Below are 15,413 nucleotides of genomic sequence, written 5' to 3' on the forward strand. Positions count from 1 at the left end.
GAGGAAGTGCAATGGATGGATGGAAGACATTTCTAAATAACTACAGACGTCAGACTTGTTTGTTTTAATTTTTCCATTGGTTACTTCATTGGACATCTTTAAGTGTTTTTTATTATCATTGATTTTTTAAAATCTTTTTAATTGTGACTATTTAAATAAATAACTTTTTTTTGTTCCAAATTGATCCTCCGATTAACCTTTTGTTAGTGGCTATTTTCTTAACACTAAAACTTCAATTGTTTGTCAAATAAGCCTATAATTTGGTTCCTGGTTGATCACCTAAAAGAAGAAAAAAAACCCAAATTGTGTTGCAAAAAAGTGCTCTAAAAAATGATTTAATTACTATTTTCAAGTCATACAAGATAGTAGTACGCAAGGCACCGGCTGCAAAAACAAAAAATAAAGTGAACATTCATTAGCAAAATGGTGAAAAATAAAAATAGCAGAAGATTCCAATTAAATTGTACTATCATGGGTTTGAAAACCTTCTTTCACAAACGCCATTCTCCAAAAAATTGAAGAACAATAAGCCATTCTTTGCAAAATTTTAGCATGAAATTTCTTTATATTTTTTATTGTGGCGCTGGTAAGCCATTTCATTGAAATTATTTTGTTATGAAAACAAATTGGAACCTTAAAACTCCTTTTAAGTGTTCCAAAAAAACATTTTTTGTTCATGCATCTATAAAGGAATTATTATTATTATTATTTTAGTTTTGCTATCAGGTGCACTTTAGTCATTCAAGTAGTGATAAAAAGAAATAACATGTTAATATTAAGGTGTTTTCCATGTTTTAAAAAATCCACTCCAACGGCAGTAGGATATTTTTGTTGTTGTTGTTGCAATTTTCCCATCCGCTTTTTAAATGCCAATTGCTCATTCGGCCATGTTTGTTTCCCACAGATCTCCTTGTTGTTTTTGTCCCAGACCAAAAACCAGTTTGAGCAAGGCGAGGCCACTCGTCAGCCGGTCGAAGCAGTTCCACCACCAAAAGCGACTCCTTCCGACTTTGACTTTTGGAAGGAAGACGCGGCGGTGCAAACATTTTTGTTTTTGTATTTTTGGGCCGCGTCCATTAAGGCAGCTGTTCTCAAGGCACTCTTTGTCCCAAGGTGGGGGCTACATTCTCCAGGGGGTGCAAATCAATCCACTTTGGGAGGAAAGCCAAGTCAAATCATGGCCTTGCTTTCTTTTGATGGAGTCGTCGGTCATTTCAGTTCAAATGTCAACGTGTTGCGGTTGAAATTCACTTGAGGCAACATTTTTAGGTCCATCAAATATTCGGGTACTCCAAAGTTTCTTGCCCTAGACATATAGTGACAAGCAAAAAAAAAGTTATTTTGTCCTAGATGGCATTAAAATCTAATTAACCCGTGAAAATAATTTCAATAATTTTACTAGTGAACCTCTCATGTTGTATATATTAATTTGATCCCTTTTAGAGTTTTCATAAGCTTTCCAAAATGCCAAAAGAACACGCCCAATCTCCTTCGTAATCAATTTCTCATACGAGGCTAAGATTGAGATTTCACTGCAAAATTTCCCAAAATACTGCAAAAGTATATTGTTGCAAAATTGGGTTTGACATCCTACACTCTTGCTTGCCACCGACTTTTTCCAGACGTCCAATTCGTTTGAAATGGAATGAATTGAATGTGGACGTTTAGCTCTGTTAATGGCAGCCAATACTATGTTAGCATAAGTTCCTAAAACGATATCTCAATTGCTGGCACCAGAATATCGCTAAAGTACTGTATTAGGGTGCAAAGTAGTACTACTCATTTAAACGTTCACTGTACTTCATCAACGACCTTCCAATCGCCACAAATTCCATTGAAAAGCACCTCATTTAAATCAGAATCCACCAAGATTTCCCAACACACCCCCTTTATCATTTTTTGCTTGTCACCATATGCCACGCGACTAAACCAAAAGCCATCCTCCGCTATTCTCCGACCATTTTTTTTTGTCTCCCCTCAAGGATATTCGGCAACGTCCAAGACGGGCGTCTCCCCGTCGGACATCAGCGGCATGGTGGCGGCGGTGGAATAGGAGCTGGGTAAGGCGGCGGGGTCCCGGCGCCCCACGCAGGGCAGGCAATGGTGAACGTTGCGCCGGAATAGGCGTCGGCACGGGTGGAGGTACTGGTAGAAGAGCAGCATGAAGAGCACGGCCAGGCCGTAGCAGACCATCAGCTGGACGGCCAGCAGCGGCGCGCAGACGTACTCGTAAAAGTCCGACTTGAAGAAGTACCAGAGCGAGATGAGGAGCAGGTTCTCGGCGAAGCGGGCGGCGTAGTAGGCGGCCAGCCGGCCCCAGCGCTGGCGGCGATCCAGGAGCTCGGCGTGGGCCAGGTCCAGCTGCACGGCCGACCAGCAGAAGACGTTGACGCAGGCGTAGAGCAGCGTGAACAGGCTCAGCACCACCACCGTGCCCAGCCGGGAGAAGTTCTTCTCCACGTCGCGGGCCAGCGAGCCCTTCTTGGCCCACAGTTCGGCCCAGGGCAGGAAGAAGAAGAAGAGCAGGTTGGCCCCGCCCACCGCAAAGACCCAGTGGCTGAGCGCCGTGCTCATGAGGACCAGCGCCGTCACGCGGGTGCTGATCTCCAGGCCTCGCCACAGGATCATGCACAGGTAGGCGGGCGGCCCGAAGCGCACTTTGTAGTCGTCGTAGCGGATCTCGATGGCCAGCACGCTGCACACCAGGGCGCCGTAGATGACCGAGATTTGGGCGATGATCATCAGGGTCACTGTGGATGGCAATCACATGTCATTCTCAATCATTCTTTTTAAAAGAAAGGCTTTATATTTTTGGTCTCCAAAACTCCCAGAAACATTGAATGCGGCACATGTTAACATTTTAAATGGCAGCGCGGTGGACTCGCAGTTCTAGAGTCGAGGGTTCAATCCCGGGTGGAGAATTTGGATGTTCTCCCCGAGCTTGCGTGGGTTTTCTCAAATACATGCATCTACTTGGTTGAAGACTGTAAATTGCCTAACCTTAGCTACGATTGGTCGTCCTTTGCGATTGGCTGGCATTGTTTGTGTGAAGCTTTTGTTTGCAAAGCATCCACCCACCGCCCACAACAACTATAAATAGGACCGACCGGGCGACAGTTACTAAATACGCGTCAATGCAATTATTTCAAAAGGCGCCCGTTACAAAAAGAATGGCAAGCTTTCATAACTTCCGCACTTTGGCCAAGTCTTCACTTAAACTAATAAGTCAAAAGTTCCCTTCTATGAAATGTTGTCAAACAAGCTCTCCCGCACAATCTGTACACATCACTGCTCCTCTCTTATTAGCTACTCTGTTGACATATTCAATTTAACCATGCGGATTGTACTAAAGTGAAGAAAAGGGTCAAATTTAGTTGGAAAATGTTGGAGAGCATCACCAAGGAGTAAAAAAACTCACATATATACATAGATTTTTTCCTTTGATTAAATTAATATTTTTCCAACCATTTTTTGTCAACTTCAATTTGCCATTTGCGTTTGAGGCTCGCTAGGGGTGCTGGAGCCAACCCTAGGTACCTAGGACAACCAATCATAACTAGGGGCAATTTAGACTGTTAGCCGGGCACCCGGAGAAAAGCCACGCAAGCCCAGGGAGAAAATGTAAACTCCACATAGTTTCTCCCTTTTCCGGGTGTTGTGCTTTTTTTGTGAGACTTTTGCTTACGTCGTACGGGGAGGATGTACTTCTCTTGGATGGTGGCGTAGAGCTGGAGCGTGAGTTGCGGCGTGGAGCCCAGGAAGGCCTGGATGACGCTGGTGCGCTTGAAGGCGTTCCTGTGCGTGGCCAGGATGCGCTCCGAGCGGCTCACTTGGCATTCCGTGGGCGTCTGCTCGTGCTTCTTCAGGAAGATCTTCCTGGTGATGGTCACGTAAGGCTCCTCCTTCCCGCCCGCTCGGAAGTAAACCACCAGGGCGTCAAGACATCTATGAGAGAGGAGGCGTTTCGTGAGACCGGAAGACTTTTAGACGCGCATTCCGTTCAAATGTTATTATGGGATGCCATTCGAAGGTTGCCATCGACGACTAGAAAAAAACCCTCAAATGTTTCGAATGCCTTGAGGCTCCACCAGAGGGCAGCCCGAGGCAGGGAAACGACTTCCCACAGTGCTTAACAGGGGCGTGGTTGTCTGCAAGGTGAATGGTCTCTGTGTTAAGTTCCAGGACAAACAAAACACTGTTCACACAAGGCGGGGCAAGGCTTTAAAGACAGGGGTGTCAAACTGAAATTTTGCCCTAAAGGTTTACTTGCTTGCCAGTTGAAGTGAACTGGACGTCTATCAAGTTTGTGTGTATATAAAGTTAAACCATTGGCTGCCATTGAAGACAATGTTTTAACCGCAGAAAAACGGATGGGATTGCAACTAGGAAATGGGCAAAAGTACACTTCATCACACAACTTCTTAAATTGTGTACATACAGTAGGAATGAGCTAGAAAGCAGCTATCGGACCACTCCCCCACATTCGACACCCGCCCTTTAAGGGGTTGCAGGGAGGTAGTATTTCTAAAATAAGCCCAAACTCGGACTATCATGGCGACACGTCATCTCACACCACTGCGCCGGAATGTTTTGCAATGCTGCCGGCCAGCCGCTAATTTCGTATACACGGTCCTTGACCTGGGTTTGACCCCCCCTTATCACCGCCGCCACCGTGCTAGACTGACCGGAGCATTCTTTCACACCGGTCGGAACCGGTACTTTTCCATTAAGGTCACTAATGCTAGCGGATGTTTACATGACTGGTGTGTTGCCATACATTTTAGGCCAGGAAATTCTTTCACCAGCACTTTAGCAAGACGTTCCTGTTTGAAGCCGCCTGGCCTCGGGTCTGCGAGGGGGCGGGGCCATAGAGATGACAAGTGACGCCGACAATCCCGACGTGCAGAGACTTGTCGGGCGCCTGATTCAGAAATGAAGACGTTTGGTAAGCCAAGTATGTGCTTAAGGTAAACGAGTTTAAGTTATAAAAAACAGGCGTACACACCAACAAAAAAAAACATTTTAAAGGCCCGTTCTTCTTTTCCAATCAACTCAAGTGGAAGAAATTTAAATTTCTGCAAGTGGCACACAGAGGAAAAAAATGGAGTACACTTGACATAAACTGTGAAAAAAAATAGTATGCTGCAGGCATGCCTTTTTTTTAGCCCATGCAGCCACAATTATTTGCAATTTCTCATTTGAATGTTGAACTATGGACTCCAGGGAATGTTTTTCTGAGTAGTCATGAGAGCGCTCATTAAATCATGTCCGAGGATAGCGCAGGAAGTGGACGGGCGCCACAGCCCCCGTGTTTACGTCAGTTTGAGATAAAACAGAAGGAAGGAAGGATGCTACTGTGAAGCGCTCATTGTTTTTACTGACTTGCCCCGGTGTCATATTAAAAGGCAACCACCCGCTCTTTGTCCACTTCAATCATTTACGGATGTTGGTCGGCGTCAAGGAGTGCAAAGCAGATAAAAAGCTGGTGAAAAAGGGCAGTTAAAAAAATGGCTTCTCCAAAGTATAGCAGGATTAGAAAGGTTCCTATTGAATACTCGATTGGATCATTCATCCATAAATTTTAAAGGATCAGGATTCTGCAAAAAAAGCCTTCATTGAAAAACAAACAAACAATACATTTGCATCTAATAAAAAAAGAAGGATTTTGTCTATAAGGCATTTCTTCTGCGTACCAAAAAGTGCATGCCAAATTGATTTGGTATGGCGATTGGATAACGGTGCAATCAGATTGTTAGCTAATCTGTGGCAAAAATAGTAACAAGAATTTCCACAAATGTAAACGTAGACAAATCAAAGCATAGGAAATCGGGATTGGGGCCAGGATTTGAATGTAAAATGACTGCAGTGCCGCCAAACAGGTTCTCTCTCCTCCAAATTACCTCAAGAATCAAAGCGGGATGGGCTATTTCTAGACCGCTTTTCGACACGCGTATTTTTAAATGTCGCTCGACAGTTGTGTGCAGGGGACACTGTGGGGGTCAGCCAAGAAACAGCCTCAATAAAAATAATTAACAACAAGGTTGCTAAGCAATGCGAGCTGTGTTTCAATAGGGGGAGATTTCAAAATAAAGTCCACTGGGAGTGAAATCTCGAACTATTGATTCGGGGTCGGGATAAATTTCACTGTCACAGTAGAAAGAGAATACAGACACAGAAAAAGACATTTTAGACATAAATACTTAGGTCATAAATAAATAAGCATGTTGCTGAAATATATTCATATATACATATATATGCATACGGTTGGTCTTAAGATTTAGCTATTTATTTTGTTAAAGAGCCTACCAGTAGATTGCACAAAATCAATGTTCGATTATGTCTGTTGGTTCCCTTAGCAACGCTATGATGACTCTGGCAGATGGGCAGTAACTTAGCTCATGAACCGAGAATAGAATTTTTCCCACTCCAACATACATTAAAAACAATAGAGTCTATTGTGAAATATATTTTAAAAAATGCAAAAAAAGTTCAAAAACCCCTGGTCTAACGCGATGAGACGCCCGAATCGAAACGACAAACCAATACAGCGGATAAGAGCGCACCGCGATATATCGCAACCTATCGTCCTATTGCCGCACCCAGCCCAGCCCAGCCCCACTTTGCCTACCTGATGACGGGCCCCAGGAGAAGCATGTGCAGGAGGATGACCAGCGGGCGGTCCAGACCCAGATCCCGATGGATAAAGATGAGCGTGAACTGGATGAGAATGGCCGGCAGGAGCATGAAGGCGATGGTGAAGCCCAGCCAATGCTCGTCATCAGTGCGCTTGTAACGGCTGCAGAGGACGGCGGCGTTGAGAAGCTCCGCGCAGTACAGCACCGTAGCAAGTACCGCACCCAGTGGGGGGCGCACTCGACTCGGATTCACCACCAGGACCAGCGCGCTGCCCGAAGCCGACGGCTCCGGGTAGCTGATCTCCCTCTCTTGCTCCTCCATGGAGAGTCAAAAATAGATAAGTGGGGGGTGCAAAAAAACTTTTTTCTTTCTTTCCTACTGCTTTAACCACGAACGCATTCAAACGATGGAACGTCTACTAGTTGAAGGCTAAATTCTTCGGCGTTTTCTCTCCAACCTGCCATCATGTTTCTTCAAAATAGCACGCACGCAGTTTTCAGATGTGTTTTCAAAAAAAGGGACTCACGCCAAGTTTGGAGACGTGTCTTGCAAAGAAATCGGACGCACGCCAAGTTTTGAGACGCCCTTTTTTTGCAGCGGTACCTCGCTCGGCGTCAGCGTCTGTGACGGTGACGATCGCTCGGTCAGTTGGCGTGGAAGTTCCGCCGCGTCACGCTGTCAATTGAATCCTCGCCAAAAGATCTCCAGATGGCGTTTATTTCTTCGCCCTCATCGTCCGATATGCGATTTCGAGACAGCGGCAAAAGACGGCCGTGATTGCGGTTGCGCGTTTTCAGCTGTTTCACGGCATGCTGGTGCTTCGGGGGAATATCAAGTGCAAGTAAACTAGCGTTGAACCAAACAAGACGACGGATGTAGTTGGGAATTGTCTTCAGAATAAGAGCAGGCGAAGAAGAGCCACATCCGGTTGAATGGCCTTTCACTACAATGGATTGGTGTTTTTGCATTTATTTCCTATGAAACACATTTAGTATAACACTTTTAAATCAACACTTTTGACTAAATTAATTATAATCTTGCAAAATATAAATCATAGCCTATGAATGGACCAGAAAGTGACCCTAAAATGAATAGCAATTGACCCAAAATGTTTGCAATACAAAATATTGTCATATATCAGCAAATATAGCTATATTTTTACAACCTTTGGTGTTTATAAGTAGTCGATCATCTTGTCAAAGTGAAACAAGGACTGGAATACATTTCACGAGATACATTTAGCATTGAGGATTCAGTTACTTTTCACTTCCATTTTTAGTGTTGACTCATTGGCAGTCCTTGGACGAGCAAGAGAAATAAAAACAAAGTGACTCACTTGGCAAGACGCTGACTTTGTTTTTACGCAGACATGTCCTCATTTGTCACGCCGTATGTTCAGGTCACACGACTCACGGGAACGCCTGTTGAAATTGAGGTTAAGCGTTAACTGTTAACCGTTCCACACAAAACAAGCTCCCGTTTGCAGTAAGAATGACATTGTGGACAAATGGAGCGAGCCACAAAGCCTTTAAATCCAGGTCATTGGAAATTTAAGCCATTTTTTTGTAGTGGGCTGCAATGATGAAGCCAATTGTAAAAGAAATATTTCACTGAAAGCTATGTACAACAAATTGAACTTATTCTTCCTAATTAAAATGTTCACTTATGCAGTAATTTAGTTTTACCAAAATAAAATCGGCATTGGCCAATCCCACACAGCTGGATAGCAAAAATAAAAATGATGGCTACTGGTGGCATACTGAGAACAGCTTTAATGATAGCAACAGTTTAGTGATGTCACAAGATTCCATTTTCGATTGTTTCCTGTTGAGGGGAAAAAATACAATGCTGCACTAACCCCCCTGAGCATGTAATCTACTTTGTGTCCGATTTAATCTCAGTAAATGAGTTGCGCCTGGTTCCGGGGAGGAAGCAGGCGGTGCAAATGCAGGCTGGTCATTACTAATGCATGTAGCGGGTTGGGTCACTGACTCCAAACTGCTCCGCTTGGGCCTCGGGGAGGGCTGAAGATGGAAATCTCATTACGCGGATGGCGGAAAAGCTGGCCACCTTTGTTTGAAAGGCGCTTTCTGAATTGGAATGTGAGCGGAGAGGGCCAAATCGACTGTCAGGGGGGATTTCAGGCATGTGTGCTATGTGGGTGGGTGGGTGGGGCACTTTTGCTTGACATCAGCTGTTTATTTTTTACCCTGACATCAGTGGTCAGTGTTATGGACAAAAAGTATTAAGAACTTTTAAGATCACCTTCAAATCGTTCTATAAACTGTTATTTTCCATCTCTAAATTACAGATTTTTGTTTTTAATTGTATGTATTGATGGAATTGTATAAAAACTACTTATATGGGAACAAATATACTAAAACAAAGTGCACTATCTTAATCAACCTGCACATTTTGTCTCTATCTTTTCTCCAAATAGAAATGCCTCAATACAGATGTATTATTGGTTTTGTTGCCGTCTTGTGGTATTGTTCTGTACTGCATTCAACTATGGCATGATTCAGTTTGAGTAACAGGTTGATCCTCTTGCTGTAATGTGTAAATCTGCTGTCGATAAACTTATTTTACTGTGTTAATCGAGATAAGATTAATATGTTCTAATAAAGGCATGGCAGAGTAAACAACATAGAAATGACTCACTACTTTTTTCCATGATATCAATCAGTACAGTATAATAATAAAGTAAAACAACTGTAAAATGTACCCCATTTTATATTGTAAGCATCTATGTTTCTTAACAAAAGTGAGTGTCTAAATACTGTATAATTTTGCATTGAAATAATATTAATATAAAGTACAATACAAATACAAATGTCAGGCTCGGCCTCCACGCTGCCAAACGCCATATGTTGCCAGATTCCGACATGGCGGGTCAACCCGGTGAGCCTCATTTAGGCCATTTAGAGCAAGCAAACCTCGCGAGGATGCCCATAAGTCCCATTAAAGAGGAAACGGCATCCCATCTCATAGGCGGCCGGGATTGGCTGCCAGACCAAAACAAACGTTACGCCGCCTCCCAAATGGGGCGAGCGCAGGCTTAGTGTGAGCCTGATTAAGTGTTGGAACAGGTGGGTGCAAGATGCTGGTGCATAGGTGAGCGCCAATAAATGCATGGACCGAGGTCTACTTCTGTAAGTATTATTATCAATACCATTTTTGATGATGTCAGTGATTGCAAATCGTCGGTCTAGGGGCCAATTGCGGCCCCCTGGATCAAATATGGGGGCCACCATCCAATTTTAGTATTATTATTGTTGTTTTGCAATTGTCAATAGCTAAACAAGCCAAATAATTTTAGATAAAATGAATGACTGAATTGTAGGATCCGTTTTTAAATAATAATTTCAATGGTAATGCATTTTAAAAAAAATCTAGAATAATTATATGTCATTTTGAAGAAAATCCAGTTAATTACGCTGAAGAAAATATCAAAACAAATGTAATCAATTGTAAAAATGATTTTAAAAAATTCATAAAAGTGTGGCCCATATGTATTTTTCTCTGAAAACTTTAAGAATACATTGTTTGGTTTTGTTTGTCTCTTGCAACCTAACGTTGGTTCAGTGGGAAGGAAAATGTGGGTCAGCTTGTTAACAACTTGGCAAAAGAGAGCCAATCCCAACTGGCTTTATTAGATTACAGAATAGAAAGAACGGACAGTTCTTCTTGCATGTTTTGGTTCCTCTAAATGACAACATGGCATTTGATTGAAGGAATTTTCCAACCGCGTTCTAGATTTTCCGCAGCTCGAGTTTTGATTGGATCAATGCATGCAAAAAGTCACAATGACCATTTTTTTGCATGTGTGTATAGCAGATACCGTTTGCAGAGAAAATGGTGGCCAATGTGCACACCCTGTTCACCTCAAGACAACATGTTCAACCTCATGAGCAACTGCTGTACCTGGTTCTCCAAAATCCAGGAACCCATCAGGTAACCTTTGACCTCCAGCATGCATGCTATACTATGGCCTTTTTGGATATCCGTTGTGGTTATCGTTTGATGAAGCGATGGAATCGTATTGAGAGTTTTGAATTGTTCAGTTTGCAAGTAAAATATTGATTTTTTTTCGTAGGCGAATGACCATTCTTGTGGTGGGTCTTGACAAAGCGGGAAAGACGTCTTCCATCAGAGGAATGATGAGAGGTCAGCAGTGAATGCATTTAACATTATATTGGGTTATCGGTAACGAAATACTGCTTCCTTCATCTACTGCAGTATCCCACACAGTGGAAGGAGGTCCCACGCAAGGCTGTGTGAAGACCGACCTGAGGTTAGAGAACTATCTGGTCACCTTGCTGGACGTAGGGGGCTCGGCCACGGCGCAAGGGTCCTGGAGGGAGCACTACGGGGAAGCGCACGGTGTCATCTTTGTGGTGGACTCCAGCGACCGATCCAGGATCAAAGAAGTCAAGGAGGTTCTGGCTCTCCTGCTCAAGCAGCCCAGAGTGGCAGGAAAACCCATTTTAGTGTAATTGCAAGACATTTCTTGAACATTCAAACTTTGACAACACCGCTCTCTAGCGGCATGATATAGATATGTATGTAATATAAGTCACGTATATTGGGTCAATTGTTTAACTTTTAACAAAATAGAGTCATTAAAAAAGGAAATTTTATTTTTTTCGAATTTTGGTGGTTATGTATACATTTTTGACAAAAAACTACATGCCCATTTGAATTATTTCAAACTTTATTGTCAAATCGTAAATGACAGGAGTAGTTATAAGGAATGTTTCAAAGTAGGAAGAAAAATAATGCCCAAATATAGGTGAAATGACATTACTAGTGCAGTCATTCTGATTTTTAGAAATTTTTTCAGACCTTTAAAAAACCTTTGCTGGTCTTTTTGCAGCTTGGCCAACAAGCAAGACAAAATGAACGCTCTTCTGGCAAGCGATCTGATCGAGATGCTCTCCCTGGAAAAACTAGTCAACCAAAGCCGCTCTCTGTGCCATATAGTAAGTGTGGCGCAAGCCGGTGCACATACTACGAGACTAACTCACATCACTCCAACTGGAATCCAGGAGCCTTGTTCGGCCTTAATGGACCTCCGGCGCTGGTCGGACCGAAAAGCCTTGCGGGGCCTTCGCTGGCTGCTGCGAGCCGTTTGCTTGGACTACGGAGAGCTGTGTGCCCGTGTGGCCCGGGACAGCGTGACCCCCCAGGAGGCCAGACCGAGGGACGACAAAGTGGAAAAGCCCAGAAGAACCAAGAGTGAACGGTGAATTAGACTCTAGCAATATTTACATCAATAGTCAGGATAGACGTTGATAGAAGGTTGCAAAAACTTGACTAAAATACATTTGTGTCACCACAGGACGAAAACTAGCAAGACGGATCTTCGCCAAGTTCACAGAGCAAAAGACAAGAGGAATGTGAGCACCGGGAAGGCCAAACTGCAGCCTATTCGGAACATCCTGCAAAAGGTGGGTTGGATTTTGGCTTTAATGGTGGACGCAAAAAAAATATTTTACAAAAATACCCCCTTTAATTAATAAATTGAAGTATTTTAAAAACGACATAGTAATATCTTAAGGCTTAGAATATTAGATTTATGGGCGAGATCAATGACATTTGGCAGGAAAAGACCCTGAAAAAGAAGATGAAGAAATCAAGTGGACGCAAAAAAAGGTTGATGAAAGCCAAACCAGAGGAGGAAGCCACAAATGATCAAGAGGAACAGGAGGCCCATCGGGGGGATCACGAGCAGGTCGGCAGCGCTCTCATCCCCAGCAGCGAGGGGAGACCCCGAGAGAAGGTCAAAGTCAAGGAAGACGGACCCCACAATGGGCAGAATCCCCCCAAAGGTAAGGTCTGATGATAGTTTCATGCCCTCAAATCAAAAGATTACTAGACTCAAATATGTATGCGATAATTTGTGTGTTCAGTCAAGGCCAAAAAGAGGAAAAAGGTGGTGAGAGTTAAAAGGAGAAACAAGATCAACACAGAAGGAACTTCAGGAGCCTCTTCAGAGCCGGTTCAATTTTCTACCACATTTGGTGAGAATCACACCCCAAATTATATATTGACATGTCAACTTTAAAATACTATCCTGTATGATTTTGTAAGAACAATCTCGACTCTTTGCAGATCTCTACAGAAAAGCCATCCTTGCCTTGAAGGAGCGACAACAACAAGAACAATAAAGGAAAAAAAAGCCTGGACAAATTGAATACATACGTTGGAATCTACTAAAGATCATTTCATCTTCCAAATTAGGAAAAAGTGTGAGACATTTTGCAACTTTTTTAACCAAACCATTTTTAAGAAACATGCACTATTTCTCTGTCTATGTTCTCCCAGTCTTCCCAATTCAAATGGGTTAACATGTAAGTGTGATGTAGTGTTTGAAGCAATTAAAAATAGAAAATAAACTGTCAACCAATGTATTTAAACCTTGTGAGAAAACCCACACAGGCCCAGGGACAACATGCAAACTCCACACTCGACCCTTGTGAGGATAAGCGGTTCATAAAATGAACCAATAAACCCAGTATCGGTGCAGTAGTATCGGCAATACGGTAACCCCTCCCCGGAAATAATATAAAAGTGTGGCTGCGCCTTTAAGAAGCTGCGCGCGCTCCCGCGACGGACGAGCAAAGGTTGTGTGTGCAGGCAGGCTCACTTTTTGGCAAGGCACCCCCGCCTCCCATCCATCCAAGGCAGCTGCCGCAGCATCCTTTTCGCCGACTCGCATCCCTCATCGCCCCCCAAGCGGCCAACATGCCCTCGCCGAGGACCATCACCATCGTGGCTCTCTCCTTCGCTCTCGGCTTGTTCTTCGTCTTCATGGGGACCATCAAACTGACACCCAGGCTCAGCAAAGACGCGTACGGCGAGATGGTGAGTGAGAAATGCGAGGTGGGGGAGGCCATTGTTCTGTGGGGGCTGACCTAAATATATTGGAGTCAGTGCAAACACAAGCACAAATCAAACGCCTCACGTCGCTCTTAGTATCTCGTTTCGGCTTCCCAATGGAGGTCTGGTTCCACCGTAACCATGGTTTTTCTACTAACACGCATCGGTGCGCAAAGTAGGCCGTGAATGCATGTGTCTAAAAATTCCGGAGATTTATTGTTTTTGCTCATCTAGGATGAGGCGATCAGGTGGAATTGAGTTCATGAGCTCATTTTAATATGGCGAATCAGGGAGACGCCATTACAAAATGATAATACAATTAAAATGGGATTACTGTGTAATGATTTTAACATGGGAGAAATATATCTTTTTGCTGGATCATTTACTTAGATGCTTAATAATCTATATAATATACTATTATTTATGACTGTTCATTCATTTTCAACACTGCTAATCCGAGGGTGCTGGAGCCTATCCAAGCTGACTTCAGGCTACACCCTAAATTGAGACAAACGACGACCTACAAGTGGGAATCGAACCCAAAAAAAATTAGTTTTTAGAAGTTGGGATACATAATATTGCCATTAATCTATTGTCACACAATTGTTGTCTATTGGTGTCCATGGCAACCACTAAATTCATTCATCCCATGTATTTTCCATCCAGAAACGGGCATACAAGAGCTACGCCAAAGCCCTTCCAGGCCTGAAAAAGATCGGCATCACTTCCGTCCTGCTCCGCAAGATCATCGGCTCCCTGGAGGTGGCGTGCGGCGTGGTCCTCACGCTGGTTCCGGGCCGACCCAAGGACGTGGCCAACTTTGTGCTCCTGCTGGTCATGCTAGCCGTGTTGTTCTTTCACCAGCTGGTGGGGGACCCCCTGAAGCGCTACGCCCACGCGCTGGTCTTCGGCATCTTGCTCACCTGCCGCCTGCTCATCGCCCGGCAGGGCGACGAGAGGCCGGAGAGAGAGGAGAGCAGGGAAGAACAGCAGCCGCTGCATCAGCAGCATGTCAACGACCAGGAGAAAAATAAGGTTAAGCAGTCTTAGGAGTGTGTTTTTGACCCCCCATTTGCCCCCCAAATAGAGTGAAGGGAGCTGTTCATATTTTTTAAGGCATATTCAGAACTTTTGACCACTCATCTCTTGACTGTGGACCACCATACGTTTGGATGCAACTTCGTCTTGTAACATTCCTAATAATATACATACAGTGCAGTGTTTCCCAACTTTATTCCATATTGTCTTTTTTATTTTAAGAGTTTGCGGTTTAACACTAATTTAAAAGTGTCCTAATTTACATTTTTAGTTGTCAAACTTTAAGTTGTAGCTCAAGTAAAATGACATAAAGGAGAACATTACTACTAATTCCTGCCATTTTCAAAACAGTTTCCCCTAGTGGTGGGAAGCTTCAGGTATTCCACAAAAACTGATTTCTATACACTTGGCCAAAAAAAAAAAAAATCAGTGATTTTTTGTGTGTTGACGCTAATAACTCTTTCACCTTTTAATATTTACAGGATTGTGCATGCTTCCATTAATGGTGGATGTCCCATTTCTAATGTTGCGACGTTAGATTTAATTTATTGTCAAATGGAAATTCATCAGTTGTGTGTGTGTGGGGTCTCTCTCTGTAAGAGTATACACTTCATTGCGATTTTTGTTTAACTTATTTATTTTTTCCCCAAAATGGAAATCTCATTAAAACGTTCAAATAAAAACATGGTTAAATACACTTTTTCTTTGATATTTGACTTCCACAGTTGTGTGAAAGTTGGGCTTTATTCCACAATAATCTTGCTGAAAGATAAATACTACAGTGTTTATTTTTTTTGTATTTTAAGACAACGTATCCATTCTAATATGACATTAGGAGGGAGAAATGTGTAGATTTT

General features: G+C 43.2%; 3 protein-coding genes across 5 annotated transcripts; 2 read left to right on the top strand and 1 right to left on the bottom strand.

Annotated features, from left to right (window-relative positions):
• Positions 1-319: 319 nt before the first annotated feature.
• Positions 320-8,133, bottom strand: xkrx (XK related X-linked). Of its 2 annotated transcripts, none has more exons than XM_077733351.1 (4): positions 7,973-8,133; positions 6,629-6,951; positions 3,686-3,945; positions 320-2,750 (listed from the first exon to the last, which is right to left on the bottom strand). In XM_077733351.1, exons 2-4 carry the CDS (start codon positions 6,742-6,744, stop codon positions 1,978-1,980), a joined length of 1,149 nt encoding a protein of 382 aa, XP_077589477.1. In that variant the 5' UTR covers positions 6,745-6,951; positions 7,973-8,133; the 3' UTR covers positions 320-1,977. The 2 variants fall into 2 exon arrangements, with proteins under 2 accessions (XP_077589477.1, XP_077589476.1); XM_077733350.1 differs by having other exon boundaries at positions 6,629-7,611.
• A 1,522-nt stretch (positions 8,134-9,655) lies between these two features.
• arl13a (ADP-ribosylation factor-like 13A) lies at positions 9,656-13,041 on the top strand. Of its 2 annotated transcripts, none has more exons than XM_077733425.1 (10): positions 9,656-9,788; positions 10,471-10,590; positions 10,733-10,803; positions 10,876-11,128; positions 11,513-11,618; positions 11,685-11,881; positions 11,978-12,086; positions 12,242-12,467; positions 12,549-12,659; positions 12,751-13,041. In XM_077733425.1, exons 1-10 carry the CDS (start codon positions 9,769-9,771, stop codon positions 12,804-12,806), a joined length of 1,269 nt encoding a protein of 422 aa, XP_077589551.1. In that variant the 5' UTR covers positions 9,656-9,768; the 3' UTR covers positions 12,807-13,041. The 2 variants fall into 2 exon arrangements, with proteins under 2 accessions (XP_077589551.1, XP_077589552.1); XM_077733426.1 differs by having other exon boundaries at positions 9,666-9,788; positions 10,474-10,590.
• Positions 13,042-13,189: 148 nt separating this feature from the next.
• tmem35 (transmembrane protein 35) lies at positions 13,190-15,253 on the top strand. The gene is made up of 2 exons (XM_077733427.1): positions 13,190-13,503; positions 14,185-15,253. Exons 1-2 carry the CDS (start codon positions 13,384-13,386, stop codon positions 14,566-14,568), a joined length of 504 nt encoding a protein of 167 aa, XP_077589553.1. The 5' UTR covers positions 13,190-13,383; the 3' UTR covers positions 14,569-15,253.
• Positions 15,254-15,413: the final 160 nt, after the last annotated feature.

Source organism: Stigmatopora nigra, chromosome 14 (assembly GCF_051989575.1).
Source record: "Stigmatopora nigra isolate UIUO_SnigA chromosome 14, RoL_Snig_1.1, whole genome shotgun sequence".
Lineage (NCBI taxonomy): Eukaryota > Metazoa > Chordata > Actinopteri > Syngnathiformes > Syngnathidae > Stigmatopora > Stigmatopora nigra.